The sequence below is a fragment of the Filicampus tigris genome, chromosome 7, assembly GCF_054856515.1.
Source record: "Filicampus tigris isolate MCC_2025a chromosome 7, RoL_Ftig_1.0, whole genome shotgun sequence".
Lineage (NCBI taxonomy): Eukaryota > Metazoa > Chordata > Actinopteri > Syngnathiformes > Syngnathidae > Filicampus > Filicampus tigris.
The window spans coordinates 5084751-5109614 of NC_141223.1; the positions used below are offsets into that span (position 1 = coordinate 5084751).

At 42.0% G+C, this 24864-nt stretch overlaps 1 protein-coding gene across 1 annotated transcript; it reads right to left on the bottom strand.

The window, feature by feature from the left end:
* Positions 1-506: 506 nt before the first annotated feature.
* On the bottom strand, positions 507-24056 carry tlcd2 (TLC domain containing 2). Its single transcript, XM_086036682.1, has 4 exons — positions 23427-24056; positions 23244-23326; positions 19478-19560; positions 507-4327 (listed from the first exon to the last, which is right to left on the bottom strand). The coding sequence occupies exons 1-4, from the start codon at positions 23603-23605 to the stop codon at positions 3947-3949; spliced, it is 726 nt and encodes a 241-aa protein (XP_085892808.1). The 5' UTR covers positions 23606-24056; the 3' UTR covers positions 507-3946.
* Positions 24057-24864: the final 808 nt, after the last annotated feature.

Genomic DNA, 24864 nt, shown 5'->3' on the forward strand with positions numbered 1-24864 from the left:
TGTATATTTAAAGGTGTACGCGGTTTTAGATTACAGCAATGAATAAGTTGAAGGAAGGAAAAAATTAGCTTGTGTTAACTTCTTAATGTAGGCCAAAGGGAGTCTGTCGATTTTAAATATTTTTATTATGCCCAGCATAATTCAAATGGTCTGGCAAGGCTAATTGAACATAATAGACAATATGAACCACCAATGTCTGTACACCTGTTTTGTTTTTGTTTTCTTTCTAGATGTTTCTGACCGTTTGGCCTAGCCGCCTCTAAATGGTCTCATTTTGCCCTTAAAATTTGTTAAATAACATTCCTGGTGGGGTGGGTAGACTCTTAGGTCCTTCTTGCTGGGTGCCCCCAACAAGTCTAGAAACGCCCATCTATGTGCCAGAGATGAAAAATACAGCTTGGTTGTGGATCCGCACTTGCCCCCTGTGGATATGATACGAATGACAACAATTGCATGACAAATCCATAGTCATTGTTACACTAACAAACAAAAAGACAAGCAAAACGTTCGACAATGATTCTCTTTATTATAACATGAAATAATGTTATCTAATAAACATAAATTGGTGTACGAGATACAAAATATTCTGTTCCAGGAGAAATAAGTGATATTTACACTGAGTAGAGGTTCATCTCAGACAGATAAACTGGTATCTTGTGCTTTGTAATTCATGAGATCCTCATGCATCTTACTGTAGTCACCTTCTTTTAAAAAAAAAAAAAAAAGATGAACTGTCGTAATTTATTTTCACATAATATTTAGTAAACAAAATAATTTTGATTAACTAAACACAGTATTGAAAATATGATTTCAATCACATCATTATGCATGTTGGAGCAGATATCGGATGCATGGAAATCGTGTTAAAACTTCCATCATATCATCACAGTGTTAATGTTGCCAAAGCTGTACAACTTTAAACAATGTATCTCAATTTGACTGCCAATCATCAATACTTCTCTTCGCAACAAGAGTGCAATCACACTCACAGACACACGTCGAGTCGCAAAGAAATGACATTACACTGGTCTAAAGAGGTACAGTAAACTGCATACATTTGCTTAACATGTTTAATAACAGTATATTGATATAAGGCTGCTGTGATGAAGACCAAATAGCGTTTCCATTTTCTGATTCCAACTCGGAGCTGCTGGTATGCATTCAATTGTGAACAATTTGGGTGGACGACTCCAAGTCAAGAGCAGCCCGTTTTCTCGTCCTTTAACAGCAACACAGTGATACCAATATAATTACAATTAATTACTATTACTAGTTTCAAATGCTTCAAGCAATTAGTTAGTCTCTAACGGAACACTTCTTTTAGAACAAATAAATTATAAATATACACTATTTAATCCCCTTAACAAAACTACAACATTATTTGCGCTTTTTTTGCTCAGTCCAAAGCAGGTTAAAGAAGAAGTCAACCCAAACATATTTTTTCCAGAATATGTTCTGTGCAGGCCCACTAGTTGAGACAAGGCATTCTGATTAATATTGCATTTGTGGAATATGAGTTAATCCACCCGTTTTTAGCCGTCTCTGGGTGCGGCCATTTTGTCACTTCTGTCAACCGAAAATGACATCACACTGTCTCAGGCTCGGGTAACGACCGATCACGGCTCACCTTTTTTCTGAAGCTAAGCTATGATTGGTCGCTATCTGAGTCCTGAGGATGTGTGATGTCATTTTCAGTTGACAGAAGTGACGAAATGGCCGCCGCCCCCCACGAGATGGCTAAAAACGGGTGGATTAACTCCTATTCCACAAACACATTATTTATCAGAATGCCTTGTTTCAACTAGTGGGCCCGCATAGCACATATTTTTGAAAAAAATATATATGTTTGGGTTGACTTCTTGTTTAAGTATGACTTTAGCGCTAAATGTTGAACTCTAGGTGTTGTTAGGTTTCAATTATTGGTGTTTTTCAACTGCGTTTGTGATGTCCTGTTTTTCGATATTCCCTCACATTTATTTTGGGGTGAATGCCAAAAGGTGATGGCATCGATGAACCTCATGTGAAGGTGTTTTTTTTTGTGTTGAATAATGTAACTTCCTAATAGTCACTTATGTAACATGGGTTCATGATTGTGTACATGCTAGATGCATGGTGCTGACTTTTTGTCATCCTCTACTTTTTTAAGTGCTTTTTTAGTTATTAGTCATTTTGGATACTCGATCCAGGGTTCAATCCCTGTCCCGTGCGAAGAGCAGGCGTTCCACGTATTCGCAGATCTCCTGTGTTTTATTCCAGCATGAACCTCACAACTTGCCATCTGACTCTTGATAACAGAAATAATACAACAGGTCTACAAACAGTATGGATTTGCAAAGTTCACACACCACCTCTTTTCTCATGAAAGGAGACATATCCAAATTTGAATTTGATATTGTTTGTATTGAAATACTTGGGCGTTTGGAGTGCTTGCCAACCAATCGCACCTGAATTTAAATCATGTTGAAGGCAGCTTTGCACAAACGCCGCCGATTAGCAGTCTGGAGCCAAAAAGGAGTAATAAGTCCCGGACAACACCCCAAAAACTGTCTAGATTTGAAGTCGCTAAGTTGGCAGCACAAAAGCTTCACACTTGGTCACAAGTCCCGAGGTCATCCTCTGGTCAGCATGGTGAGGAAAAAACAAAACAAAACTGAATTGGCATGAGACAGAACTGCCCTTTTCTGTACTTTAATTGAAGAATATTACAGACCTTTTATTAAGACACCTGGGAACAATTTAAATTATATATGTATATTAAAAAAAAAAAAAAGCATAATGTCTCCTTTCGAAGTTTAGATCACTGAGGTAATTGCTGAGTCTGCTGCCCTCTAAAGGCCATTGTAAGAACGGCACTTCTCATCGGCCTGGTCGTTGCACCGGCAGCAGACAGAATACAGCCAAGAAGGCTTCTTTTAGATTATTTCAAACGTTTCCTGTTTGCTTACAAATATACTTGTGACACTTGGCTGCTGGACTCCAATATTTGGATGAACAAAAAGAGGTGCTCATTTCAGATCACTGCTAATAACACTACTCAGAGTATTTTCAGTTTCTGTACATGGGCTACATCCATACGCACGTCACCCTAAACATTTTACAGGGGATTGCTTGTGCCACGTTTGACAATGATTAACAGTTCTCGTTCTGAACGAGGCAAACAAGTGTGAAAAGCTTTCTGAGGTAGCAGGTGGCTTGAATTTAGGAAGATGGGGGGGGACACATCACCTTTGCAGAAGTAGTTTAAAGAGAAGTCAACCCAAATATATTTTTCTCAAGAATATCGTCTATGCAAGCCCACTGGTTGAAACGGGGCATTCTGATAAATACTACGTTTGTGGAATAAAAGTGAATCCACCCGTTTTTAGCCATCTCCGGGGGCGGCCATTTTGTCTCTTCTGTCGACTGAAAATGACATCACAAGTGCTCAGGTAACGACCAATCGTGGCTCAGCTTCAGACAACAGGTGAGCCGTGATTGGTCGTTACTTGTAGCCCTGAGCAACTGTGATGTCATTTTCAGTCGACAGGAGTGACAAAATGGCCGCCCGCTGAGATGGCTAAAAACAGGCGGATTAACTGTTATTCCACAAACGCAATAATAATCAGAATGCCACGTTTCAACTCGTGGGCCTGCTGGGAACATATTCTTGAAAAAAAAAATTTATGTTTGGGTTGATTTCCGCTTTAAAGAAATTTCAGATTTGGCTGTTTAATTCATGAAGGAACCCACCGCCATACGTCACACATACGCTGATATTCATTACCGCCATGAAGCGTCGCTTCATGCTTGTGGGATTCACTCGCAATGAGCTACATTTTGGAACACCCAGCGAGCCTTTGCAATAACGCCGTGGTGTAATGTTAGTAGGTTAAGGAGCGGAGAAATGTAGCTGATAGTGACGCCCAGCACAACAAGTGTACCGAACCTAAGGCAAAACGGATTCTCCCTATGTTTCCTTGTCTTTCTTGGCCTCCCGAGTGCTGCTCTTCAGGAAGTCGCTCCGGAGTAGGCGGTAAAACAAGATGATGTTCATGACCGTCATGATGGCCAGGCCCACGCTGCCCAGCGTGTACGCCATGAGCGGCACCTTGTCTCTGTTGAGCACCAGCCAGCGAGTCATCCAGGCCAGGGTGTTGATGCGGAACACCACGTAGGTGCCCAGGTTGATGATGCTGTTGACCCGGTAGACGGTGCTGGCGGCCTGGTTGGCCATGCGCAGGATCTGCCTGAGGTGGAGGAACACCGAGTTGATCTCCACCAACAGGGCCACCACGGCAAAACCGATGTAGCGGTGCGTCACCACGGACAGGCCGAAACAGGTGATCACCTAGGCGGGAGACGCAGGAAGGAAGCGTGTTAGGCTGTGGCGGAAAAAGAAAATCCAGTAGTGCCTTGACTTGACAACCCAAACACATTTTTTTTTTTCAAGAATATGTTCGCAGCAGGACCACTAGTTGAAAAAAAGGCAATATGATTAATATGAAGTATGAGTTAAGCAGCAAAATCCACCCGTTTTTAGCCATCTAAGACGGCGGCCATTTTGTCGCTCCTGTCAACTGAAAATGACATCACAACTACTCAGGGCTCAGCGAACGACCAATCGCGGCTCAGCTTCAGAAAACAGGTGAGCCGTGATTGGTCGTTACCTGAGCAGTTGTGATGTCATTTTCAGTCCACACAAGTGACAAAATGGCCGCCCCCTGAGCTAGCTAAAAACGGGTGGATTTTGCTGCTTAACACATATTTCATATTAATCACATTGTCTTGTTTCAACTAGTAGGCCTACATTAGAACATATTCTTGAAAAAATATGTTTGTGTTGACTTCCTCTTACATTCATTCTGATTCATCTGAAATATGAGTTAAGCAGCAAAATCCACCCGATTTTAGTTGACGTTTGAAGGAGGTTTGATTTTCATCCGAACACATCCCATCCATGCATTGTTTTCTATTTGCATTGCCATGATACATATATGAATTGGGAATAAATATATAAATCAATAAATAATGCCACTTGAACCATGCAGTGGAAATCCAGTCAAAGTAAGCAAGAGTATGCTGTTGTTTTTACGTTAAAAAGGGTTTTAACCTGCTTTTACACTTACATGATAGTTAAGAATGTTTAAATGTTACTAAATAGGTTTAACAGTATAAAGCTTTACTTTTGTCATGGAGTTAAGGGGTTTAATCATGATTGAAGTTAATAGACATTAAATATTACCGAGTATTGAAGACATTGTCAAGACATTGCAGCGTGGGGCAGGATTTAGGGTAAAGGTCACCACACCTTTGCAAAGCAGTTCTTATAAAACTCTGTTGAATAACAACTACCGGTAAATCCCCACAAGGTGGCAGCGTCGAAAAGGCAAACAATTCAACAACGAGCGTCTTCATGACGTGTGACAAAAACCCACAATGATAACATCCGATGTTTGAGCCCACCCACTCGCCATTCCATCTCAAAGTGTCGCAAGCGAGCAAACTGTGCTGCTAAATTGGCGTCATGAGACCAGGTTGAAACGACACAATGTGACCCGTGACAACTTGGGTTTGTTGTGCAAACATTGTTCTGTCCACCCACACTCGAGTCAATAATCAGCACAGGCTTGCCTATTTTCAAAATATTTTACATGTGATTCGGAGTACTGATTTAATTTTTTTGGGTTGTTTTTGTTTATTGGCCACTGCTAGTGAGAGCAGCTAAGTGCTGAACTTTGTCTTTCTCTTTTATAGACAGCCTGTCTTACAGTGGACTGATTAACATTAAGAATTTTGTAGATAATTTTGTCTTTCCAGCTTCATTCTTATGAAGAAAAATTTGGGGTTGACTTTCATATAGAACATACTCTTGTGAAGAAAAATTTGGGGTTGACTTTCGCTTTAACCTTCACTGCAGGCCCACTAGTCAAAATACAGCATTCCTATTAATATTGCGTTTGTGGAATATGAGTTCAGCAGTCAAATCCACCCGTTTTTGTCCATCTGAGGGGGCGGCCATTTTGTCACTTCTGTCAACTGAAAATGAAATCGCAGTTGCTCAGGGCTCAGGTAACGACAAATCACGTCTCACCTGTTTTCTGAAGCTGAGCCGTGATTGATCGTTCCCTGAGCCCTGAGTAGTTGTGATGTCATTTTCAGTCGACAGAAGTGGGCAAAATGGCCGCCCCCTGAGAAGGCTAAAAAATGGTGGGATTTTGCTGCTTAACTCATATTGCACAAATGCAATATTAATCAAAATGCCACGTTTAGACTAGTGAAGGTGCGTAGAACATATTGCAAAATAAAATTTGGGGTTGTCTCCCCCCCATTAAACGGTCAAATGCATATGCTAGCAACAACACAAAAAGCAAAGACAAGTGCTGGTTGCCCACATTATAAAAAAAAAAAAAAAAGATAAACATGACGACTCGACTCACATTTAATAACAGCAATTCACATTCAAGTAGAAGTGACCTCATTTCTGAAATGGAAACGATTCCAAAATTGTTTCTATTTCTGTCACACACCCAAACGGAACACATTGAAACTTTCAACACTCTGGCCTAGGTGACAATGGTGACAAACACGTGCGTTTATGAGAGCAAACAAAGTGCCACAGCGAGATCACAACCAAAGGCTAAAGAGCAACGTGCGGAGGACACAAAACTGTTGAGCACTAAACAAAAGGCACATTGATGAGGCGGTCATTTTACAACAAAAACATTGGAGGCCACCAGCAAATGTCTGGCTTTGTTTTCACCTCCTGTAACTGCAAGTACATGCAGAGGTAGCATTAATAACGTGGCAGCTATTTACTCTACTGCGCTGTGTGTCTCTTTTAACTGCAACAGTGACAGCGCTTTGCAAGAGACGATCCTCAAAAAAGCAGTTCAACAAATGGGTGTGGCCACAACAAGTCCACTACGGTCGGTCTATACTGGAACAAGGGTGTCGGCCCTGAGAATAGTCTCATGAGCAATATTGTTGACTGGAGTAAGGAGACAAAACAAATGAGAATTTGAGAAGGAAACACAAGACTGAAAAGGGAGAGCAATAGCAGTAATTTGCCTAGGGTTAGGGCTTCCAACTAGGGTTAGGGTTTCAAAGTAGGGTTTCAAACTAGGGTTAGGGTTTCAAACTAGGGTTAGGGTTTCAAACTAGGGTTTGGGTTTGCAGCTAGGGTTTCAAACTAGGGTAAGGGTTTCAAAGTAGGGTTAGGGTTTCAAATTAGGATTTTTCGAACTAGGGTTAGGGTTTCAAAGTAGGGTTTAAAACAAGGGTTAGGGTTTCAAAGTAGGGTTTCAAACTAGGGTTAGGGTTTCAAACTAGGGTTAGGGTTTCAAACTAGGGTTTCAAACTAGGGTTAGGGGTTCCAACTAGGGTTAGGGTTTCCAACTAGGGTTTCAAACTAGGGTTAGGGTTTCAAACTAGGGTTAGGGTTTCAAAGTAGGGTTTCAAACTAGGGTTAGGGTTTCAAAGTAGGGTTTCAAACTAGGGTTAGGGTTCCCGACTAGGGTTTCAAACTAGGGTTAGGGTTTCAAAGTAGGGTTTCAAACTATGGTTAGGGTTTTCAACTAGGGTTTCAAACTATGGTTAGGGTTTTCAACTAGGGTTTCAAACTAGGGTTAGGGTTTCCAACTAGGGTTTCAAACTAGGGTTAGGGTTTTCAACTAGGGTTTCAAACTAGGGTTAGGGTTTTCAACTAGGGTTTCAAACTAGGGTTAGGGTTTCCAACTAGGGTTAGGGTTTCCAACTAGGATTTCAAACTAGGGTTAGGGTTTCCAACTAGGGTTTCAAACTAGGGTTAGGGTTTCAAACTAGGGTTTCAAACTAGGGTTAGGGTTTCCAACTAGGGTTTCAAACTAGGGTTAGAGAAGGCAACACAAGACTGAAAAGGGGCACAAACCCCCCCCCCCCCCCCCCCCCCCGACATCCAAGTCCAAACATCAATATATGTATGCCTATTTAGGGATGAAACAGTAGAAAATATAGTCACAGAGACGTGTCAAATAGTTTTAAGCTTGGTGGTGGTTATCCTTCCTTTATGGTTATGGTGTTTGTGCATATTGTCAGCAGCCAATCACAAGCTCCCGTCCCTAATCTTGGTAGTTAAACACTGATAGCGGCTATCAGGGCCGCTGCATCATGGACGTGGCGAGGAATGTCATTAACGTGACGCTCAAAAGATGCACCATAGAAAGGCAGGAAAAGGGAGAAAAGAGTAAAGTGGTGAGAGAAAAATGTACATGCAATGCAACTAAGTGCTCCGTGAGTTTGAATGAGGCCTGGGAGAGGCCAATTTTTATGCTCCTGTTGGCCGCCCTGACAGAAGGGGAATCCCAGTAATTCTCAAACAGCTCCTGGAAAGTGTTGGACATTTGGAATACTTCACATGGGCTGGAATTTAAGAGTCAGAGAGAAAAAGCACCTGGGCTTTCAAACTCTCAACTACATAGAAGTGAAATGAGAAATGTTGTTTCTCAGCTTCCACTTTCTTATAAAAGGCTTTGTACAAGATTCCACAACTGTCAGTAAAAGTACAGCATGAGGTTCAGAAATTGTACAGATGCAGATGAATCATTCTGATAAATATTGTGTTTGTGGAATATGAGTGAATCCACACGTTTTTAGCCATCTGTGGGGGCGGCCATTTTGTCACTTCTGTCGACTGAAAATGACATCACAGTTGCTCCGGGCTCAGATAACGACCAATCAGCTTTGCACTCGTTTTTAGCCATATCTGGGGGCGGCCATTTTGCGGCTGACCTGTTTTCTGAATCTGAGCTGTGATTGGTCGTTGTGAGCATTTGTGATGTCATTTTCAGTCGACAGAAGACAAAATGGCCGCCGCAGAGATGGCTAAAAACGAGTGCATTTTGCTGCTTAACTTATATTCCACAAACGCAAAATTAATCAGAATGCCGTGTTTCAACTAGTGGGCCTGCTGGGAACATAATCTTGAAAAAAAAATGTTTGGGTTGACTTCCGCTTTAACAAATGTTTCGGTCTGGATTAAGACTAACCGGACATTGCGTTTCATTGATTTCTGTTGAGACATTTGTGGACTGTAATTTTGCCCTTGTTGGGCTGACACACTTGTGTGTGTTTTTGCTGTCTGTGCGCATTTGTAATTTTGACTGTCTGTTTTTTTTAGTGATGTGTTTTGGTTTACTTTAGATTTTTGATAGCAAGGCCGCTTTTGCCCTCGCTCCTTTGTTCTTTGACATACTGCATGTAAAAAGAAATTTGGGTTTGAATGTGATCTTTATCTACATACTGGAACTGTTGCAGCCAAAGCCACTCTACCCGCTTCTCCCTGTGGACTCAATTAAACGTTCTCTAGACAAACTGCCACACGACCGCCGAGTGAACTAAATCATAAAGTCAGGATGAGATGACCCATATGGGAGGCATGTTACCAAAGAAAACAAACAACCAAACAATCATCACAGGTCCAATGAGTTAAGATGATAGGAATGGTTGCGACCTTCAGCAGCAAAAGATAAGACAGGACAGGATATGCTGAGCCTGATAAGGAAGATAAAAAAAAAAAAGAAAAAAAAGACAGATCAGTCACACAAATCATTGGAAGACTATGGTCCATCCAGGTATGTGTTATTTACATGTTTCAGGCTTTTTCCCAGGTCGCTGTTCTGCGTTATTTGCACCGATATGGAATAGAGGGACAAACTTTCCGCAAGTTGAGGTTCGGTGGATATTAAAAGTTTACACACCCCTGTGCAAACGCCAGGTTTTTGTGATCTAAATAAATAAAAAAAAAAAAAAATGACTATGATAATTTCAAAACTTTTAACAACATTAACGTAACCTATAGCCTGTATAACTCATTAAAAAAATAAACAATCTTTCGGCATGGGGGAAGTAGAAATCAACTAATTAGAGGTGTTTCCGCAAGCGTGCGGCGATGTGACTCTTGACAGAATTAAGGAATCACATTCAAACTCATGTTAAATATTAGTCAGCGCACCTGCCACCATTCCAAATGCCTCTGATTAACCGCAAATAAAGTCCAGATGTTCTAGTCGGCTTTTCCTGACATTTTTGGTCATCACATCTTAGTGCACTCCGCTGGGAGTTTCCACAGCATCAGAGGGGATCTGATTTTTCAAACGTAAGAACATCACTAAGAATTGGACCTTCACCAAAAAAAAAAAAAAAAAAAAAAATGACAAGGAGGAAACCCTTCCTGGATGCTGCCAAGAGGCCAACGGCAACACTGAATTTCTGGCAAGTGCTGGCTCTTTACTACATGTGACAACCTCCAGTCATCTTCATATGTCGGGGCTATCCCACAAACAAAATGAAAACACTGAAAATCTCCAACACGAATGTGGAGAAAATATGCCATGGGCTGATGAAACTAATGTTGACCTTTTGAACTGTGAATTCAAATGTTGAATGTTTGGCGCAAACACAACACGGCTCCTAACCAAAAGAACGCCATACCTGCAGTGAAGCATATTGGTGGCAGCATCATGCTTTGGTGCATTTTTTTTTTTCCTCTCCAATGGGAATGAGGGCCTTAGTCAAGGTGGGGCGAATTATGAACAGTTCCAAATGCCAGTCAGTATTAGCACAAAACCTTCAAGCGTCTGTTAGAAAGCACTTTAAAAATGTCAGGAAAAGCCTACTAGACCATGTGAAATTGATTTAGGGTTAATCAGAGGCACTTGAAGTTGTGAGCCGAGTCCTTAAAGCATGTGTGAAAAGTGTCTTATTTTGACAAAGCAGTTGTCGTTGCGCGAACATTTTTCATGAGTGTTGTTAGATCGGAAAGGACTTAACGAGATATAGCACATGGTTGCTTTTTCAGCACAAACAGACCAGCATACTTTCTGCCCGGACATGTCAGCATATCAGAACTCGAGAAAGTGGCAGCTGCAAGTAAGCAGCGCGTCGACTAGGGCTGGGGGAAAAAAATATTGTGATACTTTTTCATGCCGATACAAGTATTGATCTGTTGATGAAGTATCGCGATACTTTCAATACCTTATGTTATGTTTTGCACTTTCTATAAAAATACTTTTGGAACATTTGAGGTCCGTAAAGTTGAGCTTGGTGAGCTTGTATTTATCAGGAACAGTTACGGGAACAGTTTATGCCCTTTTCAATCGTGACACTTGAATAAATTTAAGTTAAGTTAAAACTTTGGAAACACATGTCTCAGTTTTAAAAAATTTTCCTAACATTTAAAGTGGAAGTCAACCCAAATGTATTTTTTTCAAGAATATGTTCTATGCAAGCCGACTAGTTGAAACAGGGCATTGTGATAAATATTGCGTTTGTGGAATAAGAGTTAATCCACTCGTTTTTAGCCATCTCCGGGGGCGGCCATTTTGTCACTTCTGTCGACCGAAAATGACATCACAACCACCCAGGGCTCAGGTGACAACCAATCACGGATCGGCTTGAGAAAACAGGCGAGCTGTGATTGGTCGTTCCCTGAGCCCCGAGACACTGTGATGTCATTTTCGGTCGACAGAAGTGACAAAATGGCCGCCCCCTGAGATGGCTGAAAACGGGTGGATTAACTCTTATTCCACAAACGCAATATTAATCAGAATGCTTCAACTAGTGGGCCTGCTGGGAACATATTCTTAAAAAAAATATGTTTAAGTATCGCAATACGCATCGGATCGCCGCTCAAGTATCGGGATCCGGATCTGATCGGGACAAAAGTGGATCGTTCCAGCCCTAATTTCTACCGACTGTGCAGGGAAATTGCCACAAATTCATAAAATGTGAACATCAAAACCAAAAGTTCCAAGATCAATGGCTACACACTCTCTCAAAGCATCACGTGGGGGACCAACCCGTGCTTGCTTCGTCCCTTGCGAGAGGTCACCAGGAAAAACGACTGAGAGGAAACAAAGAAGAAGCTCAATAGAGGGATGGCAACCACGCAGCCTCTCCTTAGAAACAGTAATGATTAAACCAGAGTTCAACGTTTCAAAAGCCACGCATCCATCTCGAGGACAAGTGGGCGGTGGTGGCTGTGACTGTGATCATGCGACTTGAGTTAACTGCTGTCGCCTGACAGCAGATCACGTTAAAAGTCACGGGCATCTTTGGAAGGAATTCACCGGATGAGCCTTAACAAGGTCACCCGTCGTATTTCCGCATTTCATCATCGCTCTTTTCTTGAGGAAATATTCTCCCCTATTACTGCTCAGCGGAGCACACCGTTCCCCCGCCGCTTCTATGAAATTCAGATTCGAGCCATGAAAACAGGGTGCGGCTTCCCCACCTTCCTTTAAGTGAACAAATGCCTCCACAAACCGCTTATACGTCAACTGTGAATTAAGACCGCCTCTTTTCCTTGAATTCACTAACGCTCGGCTTTCCCTGTCTGCAGCCTCGTTGGTATGCATGGCACATAAACGCGTTGGACCGTGTGAACCGTCCTCGGCCTCCTAAAGACAAACAAGACGAGCTTGCTCGGGTCTGTGCGGCCGAACCAGACACGTTGGCACTCTTGTCTTCCGATGACAATTGAATTGACAACTGCATATTTGTAACAAGTGTGTTCATTTGGCTACGAAAATTTCTTTAATCCGATCGGATTAAAATGATGGTCGGATGCACCGTTCTCATGGACACCAAAAGTACTGATCCGATTAGGACTTGCATGTTCATGCATCACTTTCGATCGGAACTAATTATTTTGACAGGCGTAGACCGACCAAATATACCGGAAATAGGAGTAGAAGAAGAAGTCGTCGCGACTTCCGTGTCAACAAAACTTCGTCTATTTCGACTTTAAACGTTAGCGCGTATTTTTCCCCGTTTGCGCTGTTATGTCGAGTTAACGATTCCTAATGGAGCTGAAAATATGTTCCGAAATTTCGGAATAAGTGTTTTCATGCGCAACGATCGGATTATCAATCGACATAAACCACCCCTTTCGTTCTGAATGAAATCTTGATCGGAATGGGCTTGATCGGGTCAGAATATTCCGAATGGGGGGTGTGCATGAAGCATTTTTATTCCAATCAGGTTTTTAATCCGAATAAATGTGTCCATGTAAACGGAGCCATTTTGGATTTGTTTTTTGGGGGTTAGATTATGACTGCAGTGGACAATGTACAGCAGCCATGCTAGACTTTTTTAAATGGTTTGAAATATACAACACCTATTAAAAAAAAAAAAAAAAAAATTTAAAAGTACTAAACCAATATTGGATGGGTGTCGACCTGGCTAAAGGCACTGCTTAGCATAAATAAGTGCGCCCTGGTTGTAAAGTAATCTTTTTATCCATTTATCAATGAACACAAAATCAAGTTCCAAAATTTTTGTTACATCGCTGTCGTCAAATGTCATTAAATTCATTTGTCGCCAGGATATAGCCTAACAAATACCCTATAGACTATTTGTTCCGTTTATCTCTTTTAATTTTGGCAACATAACAATGAAAATCACTTAATCAAGCCTACCAGTAAAACTTAAAACACCCCCCAAAAAAAAGCTCTCTGCAACTTTGATAACGATGACGAGGTGCTCTTGCAGAATTTTGCTTACAACGTCAAACATGACGAGGAAGTGACGGCTCCACTTTTGTTTGTTAGCAAACGACCTGCAGGCTGTTTTTCAATGAAATTCCTGAGAGTGACAACACCAGAGAAAGTCCCATTACAACAAAAGGAGCGCGGCTATTGGTTTGTAGCCTTAAAGCGGAAGTCAACGCAAAAATATTTTTTTCAAGAATATGTTTTATGCAAGCCCACTAGTTGAAACAGGGCATTCTGATAAATATTGCGTTTGTGGAATAAGTGTTAATCCACTCGTTTTTAGCCATCTTCGGGGGCGGCCATTTTGTCTTCTGTCGACTGAAAATGACATCACAACTGCTCACAGCGACCAATCACGGCTCAGATCCAGAGAACAGGTCAGCCGTGATTGGTCGTTGTAAGCAGTTGTGATGTCATTTTCAGTCGACAGAAGACAAAATGGCCGCCCCCAGAGATGGCTAAAAACGAGTGCATTTTGCTGCTTAACTTATAGTCCACAAACGTCTCAACTAGTGGGGCTGCTGAGGACATATTCTTGAAAAAAATATGCTTGGGTTGACTTCCGCTTTAAGGGGGGCGGTACAAGCTGCAAAGAGTGGGTGAACATGAGGGGGGGTTGTGGTTGTAAGATGTTTTGAGGCTAGGATATGAGGGCAGAGAGTACTGTGGGTAAAACATGGAGTAGGGTTACAACACAGAAATTTGGAGGGGGTGCACGTATGTGTGTAACGCCCCTCAGGAAGCTGGAGGTTTAGTGTTGGGGTGTGTTTGTTTCACAAGGAAGCCTGAGTTTCAAGTGGACACCAGATGTCTCTCCTCTCGTCTCGGGTCAACACACAGAAAATCAAGGGGGGGGACCCCGAGGGGTTCCGCACTAAAGGGATGAAACGGCTGGGAAATAAATACATTCATCACATTGTTTTCCGCGCAAAAATGTGCACATTCCCTCCCTCACTCGGTGAAATGGTTGCACTTCATGCTTCTCTAAGTGTCGGAGGAAGCATAATCTAATAGTAAGGCTGTAGGGTAAAAATGTCAGGAGTTCACAGTTAGCAAGACAAATGGCTGTAAAGACTTGTTAAGAGCAAAGGGAGAACCATAAAAAGATAGCAGATATCTCTAAATACATTTGATTGTGCAAGAAACACCTGAGATTATGTATATTCCTCCAGATATCAAGCAAGGATGACCACTCTAAATATGCTAATGCTAAACATCCAATACTAGTTTAGCCAACATTGACTTTTGGCACACATTACAGTTTAAAGTGACTACATAAATCATGGCCCAGTATTTAAAAACTTGACTTAAAGCGCAAGTCAACCCAAACATTTTTTTTGAAGAAGAAGAAGAATATGTTCTATGCCCACTAGTTGAAACACAGCATTCCGAATCAGAAATGCGCCCGTTTTTAGCCATCTCTGGGGCGGCCATTTTGTCACTTCCGTTCTCAACTGCTCGGGGCTCAGATAACGACCAATCATAGCTCAGCTTCAGAAAACAGGTGAGCCAGTTTCCAAACACGTAACTTTCCAAACACGTCTGTTTATTTTACTCATTCACTAGCTTGCGCATTTAATATTAGCGTTACGCGACGGAGACAACTTGACATGCGCTAAGAGTCAGTCATAGATGGATGTAACGGAGAGAATCCGGTCACTTTTCAAAATAAAATGTTTTTCAGCCTCGGATAATTAATAAACCGAAAGTACTGTACTTTTCTTTTTTTCTTTCATCCGTGCGGCCAGGTCCAAAGTGGCCTGCGGCCCGGGTGTTGGGGACCCCTGCTGTAATGGACAGCGTCAGATGTTGAAGATTCCTCTCTATACTATTTCTGTATGTGGATAATACGAGGAAGCTCTCGGAAATATCCATTTTTAGGCCTGGAAAACTGAGACATGTTCAACGCCCATCTAACGTTACAACCAGATGACCCTGGCACAAGAGGAAGATGTCCAAAACCATTTGGAAACGCCGAGAAAAAAAAACAAGTTTGAATAGGAAAAACTGTGTTTCTAAAAATAAAAAAGGAAAGAAGAACTGGGCTGACAGTAAAGTGATGATTGATGATGTAGTCTGATTAGCAGTTGTGGTTCTGTGTTCAAATCTCTGCTGGATGGATGGATGGATGGATGCAAGATTCATTTTTATTTCAAGACTACCAAACGTTATGGCTTTCAAAGTTGAGCTCTTTACACCCTGACTGGCTATCCGCGCCCACATTTATTTCTGCCTTTTTATCAGATTGCTCTCCTCACTGTGCCATTGTGGCTGATGTCGTCTTGCATCTCATTTACAACGGCTGTGTGAACACGCGTTTCGGAATGACAAGGATTCTTGTGTATCGGCCCCTCAAACAGGCACAGCCCCAAATGAAAACGGATCACGCCCTCTTGTTCTGCTTGAGGAGTGTGTATTTTGGGCCCGTTGCTGGAAGAAATTTTAATTTTGCCTAATAAAGGCGGGATGACTCCAATTCCTGGAGGCATACATGGTTCAAACAAAGACAGAGCACGTGACTGTAACAAACAAACGATAGTCGCACATAACGAGGTGAAAAACGGTTACCTAATGCAGCGGAATCCACAAGCCGGCGAGAGATGACCTACAGTATCTGGCAACCCAAACATATATTTTTTTCAAGAATATGTTCTATGCAGGCCCACTAGTTGAAACAAGGCAATATGATTCATATGAAATATGAATTAAGCAGCAAAATCCACCTCTTTTCAGCCATCTCTGGGGCGGCCATTTTGTCATTTCTGTCGACTGAAAATGACATCACGACTGCTCAGGGCTCAGCGAACGACCAATCACGGCTCAGCTTCAGAAAACAGGTCAGCCGTGATTGGTCGTTACTCGAGCCCTGAGCAGTTGTGATGTCATTTTCAGTCGATAGAAGACAAAATGGCCGCCCCCAGAGATGGCTAATAAAGCGGTGGATTAACTGTTATCCCACAAATGCAATATTCATCAGAATGCCTTCTTTCAACTAGTGGTCTTGCAAAGAACATAGTCTTGAAAAAAACATGACTTCCCGTTGAAACAATTTGGAGTCTTCGATTAACCGAACATGCATAGAGCCATACAAACTCCACATTGGCGGATTTGAGCAGATTTACATTGGAAACCTTTCTAACCGTCACAACAACCACTGTGCTGAATTAATTTCGGAATAGTATGAAAGGTTGTACTTTGTGAGCCACATTGTTTACATTCTAAAGGCAGAAAAGCACAACTTGACAATAGTGTCATGAGACATTAGCATCCAAATTCCCAAACTATGTTATAATTTGTCTTTTTTTTTTTTTTTTTTTAAGATAACATCACAGAGGAGCGCTCAAGATGTCAAAGAGGAAACAATAAGAGGATGACCTTTGAACTGGAAATGTTACGTTATGGCAACAGAAAAGCGGTAGACACATCTAAGCCAATGAGTAATTGGATTTGCCCTTATGTCAAGTACAAAAATATACTGACCACTTACTCACATTGAGGTCATGGGTGATCAGCCTACTTAAAGCGGAAGTCAACCCAAACATATTTTTTTCAAGAATATGTTCCCAGCAGGCCCACCAGTTGAAACAGGCATTCTGATAAATATTGAGTTTGTGGAATAAGAGTTGATCCACCCGTATTCAGCCATCTTAGGGGGCGGCCATTTTGTCTTCTGTCGATTGATAATGACATCACAACTGCTCACAACGACCAATCACGGCTGACCTGTTTTCTGGATCCGAGCCGTGACTGGTCGTAGTGAGCAGTTGTGATGTCATTTTCAGTCGACAGAAATGACAAAATGGCCGCCCCCAGAGATGGCTAAAAACGGGTGCATTAACACTTATTCCACAAATGCAATATTTATCATAATGCCGTGTTTCAACTAGTGGGCCTGCTGGGAACATTCTTGAAAAAAATATATAAAGCACATGCTTTTCACACTGGGGGCAAACTATTTCTGGCAAAATCATTTTCCTAACCTAGCGTTGTGTCTGTGGTACGGCCCCATAGCTCTCACGTAGCAATAACAAGCAATATACCCTTCAGTCAAAAGGAAAGGCTCAAAGAATTCCGTGTATTTTTTTTTTTTTTTCCATGTGAATATTTGTCCTGGCTTGAAACACGAAGAATTAACCGCTCTCACCACAAGGCGTCTTGCGAATGTGAAAAACAAAAAAAATGGCAAATGTCAAGACTACTGTAAATGATTTAAAGACATTCGCTTTCTGCTTTGGAGAGGGCAAATAGAGATAGTGTCAAAACAATTGCTTTATTTGAAATAAAGATAGTGACCTTCCAATGCCAATGAAAGATTTTTCAGCTGAGGCGCGTTGCGCAGCATTCATTTAACTCATTCACTGCCATTGACGTATTTATTTGTCTTTTCACAGTCCAGCCATTCAATTGCAGGAACTTATTGATATTTGTTTCAATTATTTCTCTTTTTTTTTTTTTCAAATTTTAGGGTAAAAGAGGGTCTGAAAATGTCCGTAAGTGAGCGAGTTAATATTCTGTGATCGCGTGGTGACGCTTGCACGCTCGGAAAGACTAACCCTAATTAACCTAAACGCTAACCCAGATGACTCTCCCAGGATATCGCATAACGTGTGCACTTGCGCTGGCAGTCCAAACTGAATTTGACTGTACAAATATTGGAGATCCTCCGGAAAACCGACAGTTATATATGCTCATTGCTTTTTGCGCTATAGCTGAAGGAAAAGAGTGAGGAAAAGGACGCCGGAAAGCTAAACGCTGGTTAAGGCTGTTTTTATTGCATGGAAACAAGGAGCACATCTGAATAACAGTTGGGGGGGGCGGGGACGCTTGAATGAAAGCAAAGTCTCATCCCCTCGACGCTCTGGTGACAATCTGCACAACCAAAGACTCCATTCATGGCCTTGCAGAAGGGCAAGGAAAGAAATGGCAATCAGCCATCGTGAGACGGCGACGCTGAAGCCACGAGTCGGTCAGAGTGTGGTGCCCTTTAAAAACATTTTAATAAAAGGTCTGTTATGATAAAACTACAAATGATTATTTACGGCAAGTGATATGGAATTAAAAACCGGTTCTTTTTGAGAACCAGCTGTCAGTAATTTCATTCCTAGAAATGGTTTGTTTGGGTTAGATGCGAATGGCTGATGTCATGACGGGCAAGAAGCGTAAAGTTCCACTTTTCCAACTTTCACGTGAGCAGATGATACAGGCTGTACTTAAAAGTGGTTCCGTAATCATGCAGACGATAATTTGTAAACCCAGGTCAAATATGCTTTGTGTTTTTTTTTTTTTTTACACGGCAATTATTTTGAGAGCATTGCTAATATTCCCAAATGTCAGTAGCCAAAGTGATAAAAGAGAACTCGGGTTCCTCGAGAGCCAACATCCTGCCTGTTTTGGATCCCTCCCCATCTTGGGGAAATTTTTGTTTACCGTAGCCCAAGATACAACCCTCCAAAAGAACACACAAGTATCCGTCGTTATATTAGAAGATTTTATTAAAAATCATAAATGGTTATGGATTCCAAATGAGGTGTCAAATGAGGTCGTTTTCTTATTGACTTTGGCAGTTGTATTTTCCAACATGCCAGGGGAATGCTGAGCTGATCCAACCTGTTCAGGTTGATGACACCGATGCGTTGGCACGAGTGAGAGTTCGACTTTGTCAAGACGTAAAGCGCCCGAGGGAGGGGGTGGGGGTTGGGGGCGGGGAAGGTTTAGACATTTCACATTGAGTGTCGCTTTGTTCCTCCCTCAATTGTTCTTTGTAAAAAGACAAGAAAGACGGGTATTTTGTCTTTGCCTCGTCTGATGGGCCTGCCGCGGAGCTTTTTGTACGTCTACCTCTCGTCTTTTTATTTACAGTATTGTACGAGTGCGGCTAGATCGCCCTCTTCAAAGCCTCAAGTTGACCTTCCATGCAACCCGAGTTAAAGCAGACAGAGCTTAAGAGCTTATTGTGTTTGAAGACTTACTACAATATGATGCAAGGCGAGCTCCCAGAACTGACTTAACTTCTGGTATGTCACCATGTCCAAGAGGTCATAGATGAAGTAACCTGTTGGGACAGGAAACATTTAGCCAACATGAATGTCATGATTATCTATTGCAGTTTTTGTTCACTGAAAAGAACACAAGCCATCCGCTGTCACAACAGCCACTATGGGCATAGCACGGCCATCCAGGGGGACCCTGCTTCCATGACAACCATAACTGCAACCAAGATGCGTCTTGGAGAGCGGAGCTATTCATATCCGCCGAACCCCCACCCGCCCCCACCGGCCGTATCCATAGTGACAGCTTTTCAGAATGCTGTAAAAATAACGGAGGGGTGAGGATGAAAGCGGCCGAGTGTGGGCGAGCGAGGTGCTTTGATGAGGTAAGAATTAGGCCCATCATGTTGGAAATATGTTTTGCTTTATTCTCACCTTGAACCGCCATGAAGGCTTGAGGTCCGCCCTAAAGCCTGTAACGTCACTGCAAAGCAGGAAATAGTGCCTACAGCAGGGATGTAACGATTAATCGGGAATAGATTTCAAACCGATCCGCTCCGATGAATCGATTTGATTAGTCAAAAATCGAGTTGATTAAATTCATCTAGAAAATAACGTCTTGAAATGTTTTTTTTCATTCCAGACGCATGGCACATTTATGAATGTGTAGATCAAATGATGCTTTTGCGCCAAACATCATTGCATATTGCGTTTGTGGATGGCTGCAGAACCACACTAGTGCACAGAGACAAGCGTGGTAGCAATTTTTTTTTTAAATCGAATCGAATCGAAAATCGGGAACTGAAAATCAAAAATGGAATTGAATCGGGGCTTGAGTCAATCGTTACATCCCTAACCTACTGTAGTCCATTGAGAAAATATTCAGACATCCTTCTATGTTGACATAAATAAAACTACCATATCACTCCTTTTCATGATCGCAAACATCAACCAATTCGCAGTAATTGCTCAACAAAATACTGTGGTAATATTGGACTATGAGGAAAATCCAGCCATTCCATCCCAGGATTTTTTTCTTTTTTTTTTTCAAATGTTAGGGTAAAATAGGGTCTGAAAATATCTGGCAGTAAATGAGTTAATGAGTTTACCATGAGGCTGCAACATCCCAATGGAGGGAAAATTAGAAGGGTGTCTAAACGTTGCTGATTCCAGAATAATGTTTCTGTGCATCAATAGCACACAAGTCAGAGACAGTTTCCACTGACTTCCATCCAAACCATGACTGGAGCAGTTGGCTGAAAAAAAAAAAGCATTTTTTCCTCTCAAGGTCTCACAGGATCCTTAACTATTGAGAGCCTTTTACAGAAAACAGCTACCTTGGACACATTGACAGTCATCAAAATCATCGTCTTCAAGTTTAAAAGGGGAGTCAACCCAAACATTTTTTTCAAGAATATGTTCTATGTAAGCCCGCTAGTTGAAACGCGGCATTCTGATAAATGCTGCGTTTGTGGAATATAAAGTCAAGCAGCAAAAGGCACTCGTTTTTAGCCATCTCTGGAGGCGGCCATTTTGTCTTCTGTCGACTGAAAATGACATCGCAACTGCTCACATCGACCAATCACGGCTGACCTGCTTTCTGAATCTGAGCTGTGATTGGTCGTCGTGAGCAGTTGTGATGTCATTTTCAGTCGACAGAAGACAAAATGGCCGCCCCCAAAGCTGGCTAAAAACGGGTGGAAACGCAATATTTATCAGAATGCCGTGTTTCAACTCGTGGGCCAGCTGGGAAAATATTTTTGGGTTGACTTCTGCTTTAACCATTTATTCTCCAGCACAATTACATGGCTATGGACGAATTTTTATTTATTTTTATTTTTTTTTTAGTAGGAGCAAATTAGGAATTAGTAATGTAGGACAGTACATTTCTGTGATTGACATGTACAAACATGACAGATTAAAGTATTACTCCTGAATGTCTGCCTTGTGGCTGCATCTTGTTTAACACAATTTCCTATGCTACTAGCACACCCATGAAGAGAGAACAGAAGCACATATTAACAGTAACGCTAACTGAATTTGTCCTGGAGATGGTGGCAGAGTCCCTAAACAAGGTTTTCATTCACGAAGCTAACTTATTGATGAAATGCCATAACAATGGCGGTGGCGTCCCAGCGAACACGCGTGGGGTGCCAATTTCTCCGCCAAAACCAGCGCAACCTCAGAATCACACCACAGTCGTTGAGGGAGGCCTCCATTTTCCGACGGAAATAAAACGGTCCAAACCAGCGACTTCTCGCACCGTTGTTGCCGCACAAGTGAGCGGGGGTGACATGTGGCGCCGCAGACCCGCCACAATGCCCTCCATTGAGGCTCGCGTCTCAGCAACGCACTTCACTTTGCCAGTTACCAGGGCTGGGCTACTTGACGGAATGTTAAGCATCCTGGGAATTCTTGGGGGAGCCCAAGCGGCGTGGCACGCAGCCAATTAAGATGTGGTTCAAGGGGGGTCGGGGGGAGCCCTTAAACTGTTGAAGGATTAATTGGAAAATAGTAACAATGCTATTTTAAGACTGTGGACAAGCAAGTGGACTCTGGTTTGGCAGATTGGCAGGAAAAAAAAAAAAAAAAACACAGAAGGGTCTTAGCAGACCGTTGTGAGCTAACCACTGCACCTTTGTATGAGACAAATAGGCAACATTTACATTTACATGAGTCCGCAACTGAGTTTACATGGTGTGAAACAATTGTAATTTAGGGTATATTGTGCTTCTGGGTGGATGGGTAATCTAACCGCTAGTAGTTTCTGTTTGTAATTGTACTGCGTTGTTTTCTTTTCTTTTATGTATACTGTTATTTTCACTTTTATGTACACTTTGTATCTTTTATGTTCACATTGTATTGTCAGGACGCGAATTGTCCTCCGCCTCCTAGGCCAGATCGCTTTTGAAAAAAATGACCTTGGTCACAATGGGGTTTTTGTTTAAAGGTTATATCAAGGTTTTGATTTGATTTGATACTTAAGTCATGTGAATAGTTATTTATCCAAATGCACGCTGCGAATGACCAGTCTAGGGCGGGTTCCGTTGCTTGCCCGAAGTCAGCTGGGATTGGCTGGCTTGTCTACGAACCAAATTAGGTCAAGCAGGATTGCATAAAATTGAATAGATAATACATAGGAGACAGCATGACTCCTAACATGTACCACAAGATACGGTTATTCTCAAGGTGAGAAGGGAGGCATAATAAAACACAGAAGAGTATAATCATTTTTACAATGTATTTCAACGAAGATAAATTAAAACAACAATTGTACCAGTAAGTAATGACTAAAGCGCATCCACCTAACCATCCGTGTTCAATACTACTTATCCTTATTAGGGTCACGTGAGCTGGAGACAACTCCATCTGACTTAAGGTGAGAATTTAAGAGTCTTCAGTGAAGCTGACATACAAGTTTTTGGAATGTGGGAGGCAGCACGGGTCTAAGGAGAAACCCCACTCCAGCACGGGGAGAAATTCCACCATGCTACCCATATTAAACATATTAATAATTCAGTACACTTTCAAAGTACGGCATAACTGAAATTGAAACTGAATGTGTGTGCGCTTAATGTTTGCTATGTGTACACCATGGAGGAACATATATCACGGGTTTCTCATGTTTCCTTTTGGTCATATGAACAATACAAACAGTGCCGGCACACCCGGGTTGGAATTGCATTATCAACACGAGGCACACAGTCCCAACTCGCTCTGGATCTGCCCATGATGTTTAATTACTCACCAATTGAAAACGACACCAGTGCATGAGAAACCACAGAGTGCGTTTCTATTAAATCCTCAGCCATCTCTGGTTGCAGGAAAAAGCTGGAAAACAAACAGTGCACTCAGTTGACGTCTCAACAGTTTAAAAATATATATATTATGAAATCTGATTAGATGGCTGATTGAACGTGAGTCTTATTACCAAAGCACTGCCCATATCGCGGTGACGAGGCTGTGCACAAAGGACGTCGAGATGTTTCTCCATTTTAACGTATTTCTGCTGGCAGCTTCCGGTACAGGTAGTCTGTCCACTCCGGTGTTGAAAGATCGGAAGAATCCGTAGGATCCTCCGATGGTGAGGAGCACCGAGCTCAGCTCCATGGCCCCAAAAACCCGTAAAGAGCGCGAAGGGTTGACGGCCAAAATGCACTTACTTTTTCCCTGGCCGCCGTGTCTAAGCTAGTTCTCGCCAAGAGAAGCTCCACAAAATCACATGCCCGTCAAGTCACGCTCACACACGCTTGTGAAAGCCCGAAAAGTCGTTTGTTTTGATCGGTTACTCTGCAATCCGCAAGTGGAAAACGTGTTGAAATGACGTGAGGGGGTACCGCGGCGCGCGTGGACTGGAGGTGTTACGTGCCTCCGTGCCTCCGTGCTTCTCGGGCGAACACACCGCTCGTGATGAATGGACCGCAAAGGCGTCACGACTTGTTCACGGTTGTGAAACAGCCCCTGTTGTAAAATCCCGTCCGTCGCTTGTGTAACTTTTTGACACCGAGCAAAACCAAACAGTCGGCTTCTCCCCGCCCTACTACGAGGGGGCGCGGCCACCAGCAAGCATGTCTTGTGCCGCGTTCAGGAACCCCCAGAAAATACGAAATTACGGTTATTCATATGAAAACAACAACAACAAAAACAGACAATTGCTTTTTACACTCGTATATATCTACATTTTTAATAAGTCAGATAACCAATTATATTTCACCTATTCCCTGACAGCCATTTTAGAGCATTTTGACATTTTCAAGACCCACAGGACATTGTGGTCATTGATATTAATATGAACATCAAACTACTAAATGAAAGAATAGACTCTTTGCTTGTGTGAAGCACATTGAGTTGCCTTGTGTATGAAACGTGCTATATAAATAAAACTGCAAAACAGGTAGGTTTCACGAAATGCAGCACGAAATTTCTCGCAGTGGACTAACAAACTATGCTGATCTCATATCTAAAAGGGGACATTGATGTAATCTACTGGTGGGTGTGCATCAGTGAAATTGTTTCCAAGTTTGAAATTTATAATGGAGTAGCATCAGCCGCCCAGCCACAACCCAACCCTGTTGAAAAAAAAAGGTGAGAAACAAGTATACCTGTACTTGTCAATGACGGTGAATGCTAATGTGATTAATAAATAGAAAATAAATGGAAGAAATAAAAAATAGATGTGAATTTGGGGAATTAGTGGGAAATATCCAAATTAATGAAACTGTAAAAATCTCAGAAATGTACTGCTTAAAGCCGTGTTTACTAAACTTTATTCATCCCGGTACATGTAATGTTACCACACTTTGCACATACCTGTTATAACTAACATGAACTAAAAAATGATGTGATACGATCAACCCATCAACTATAGA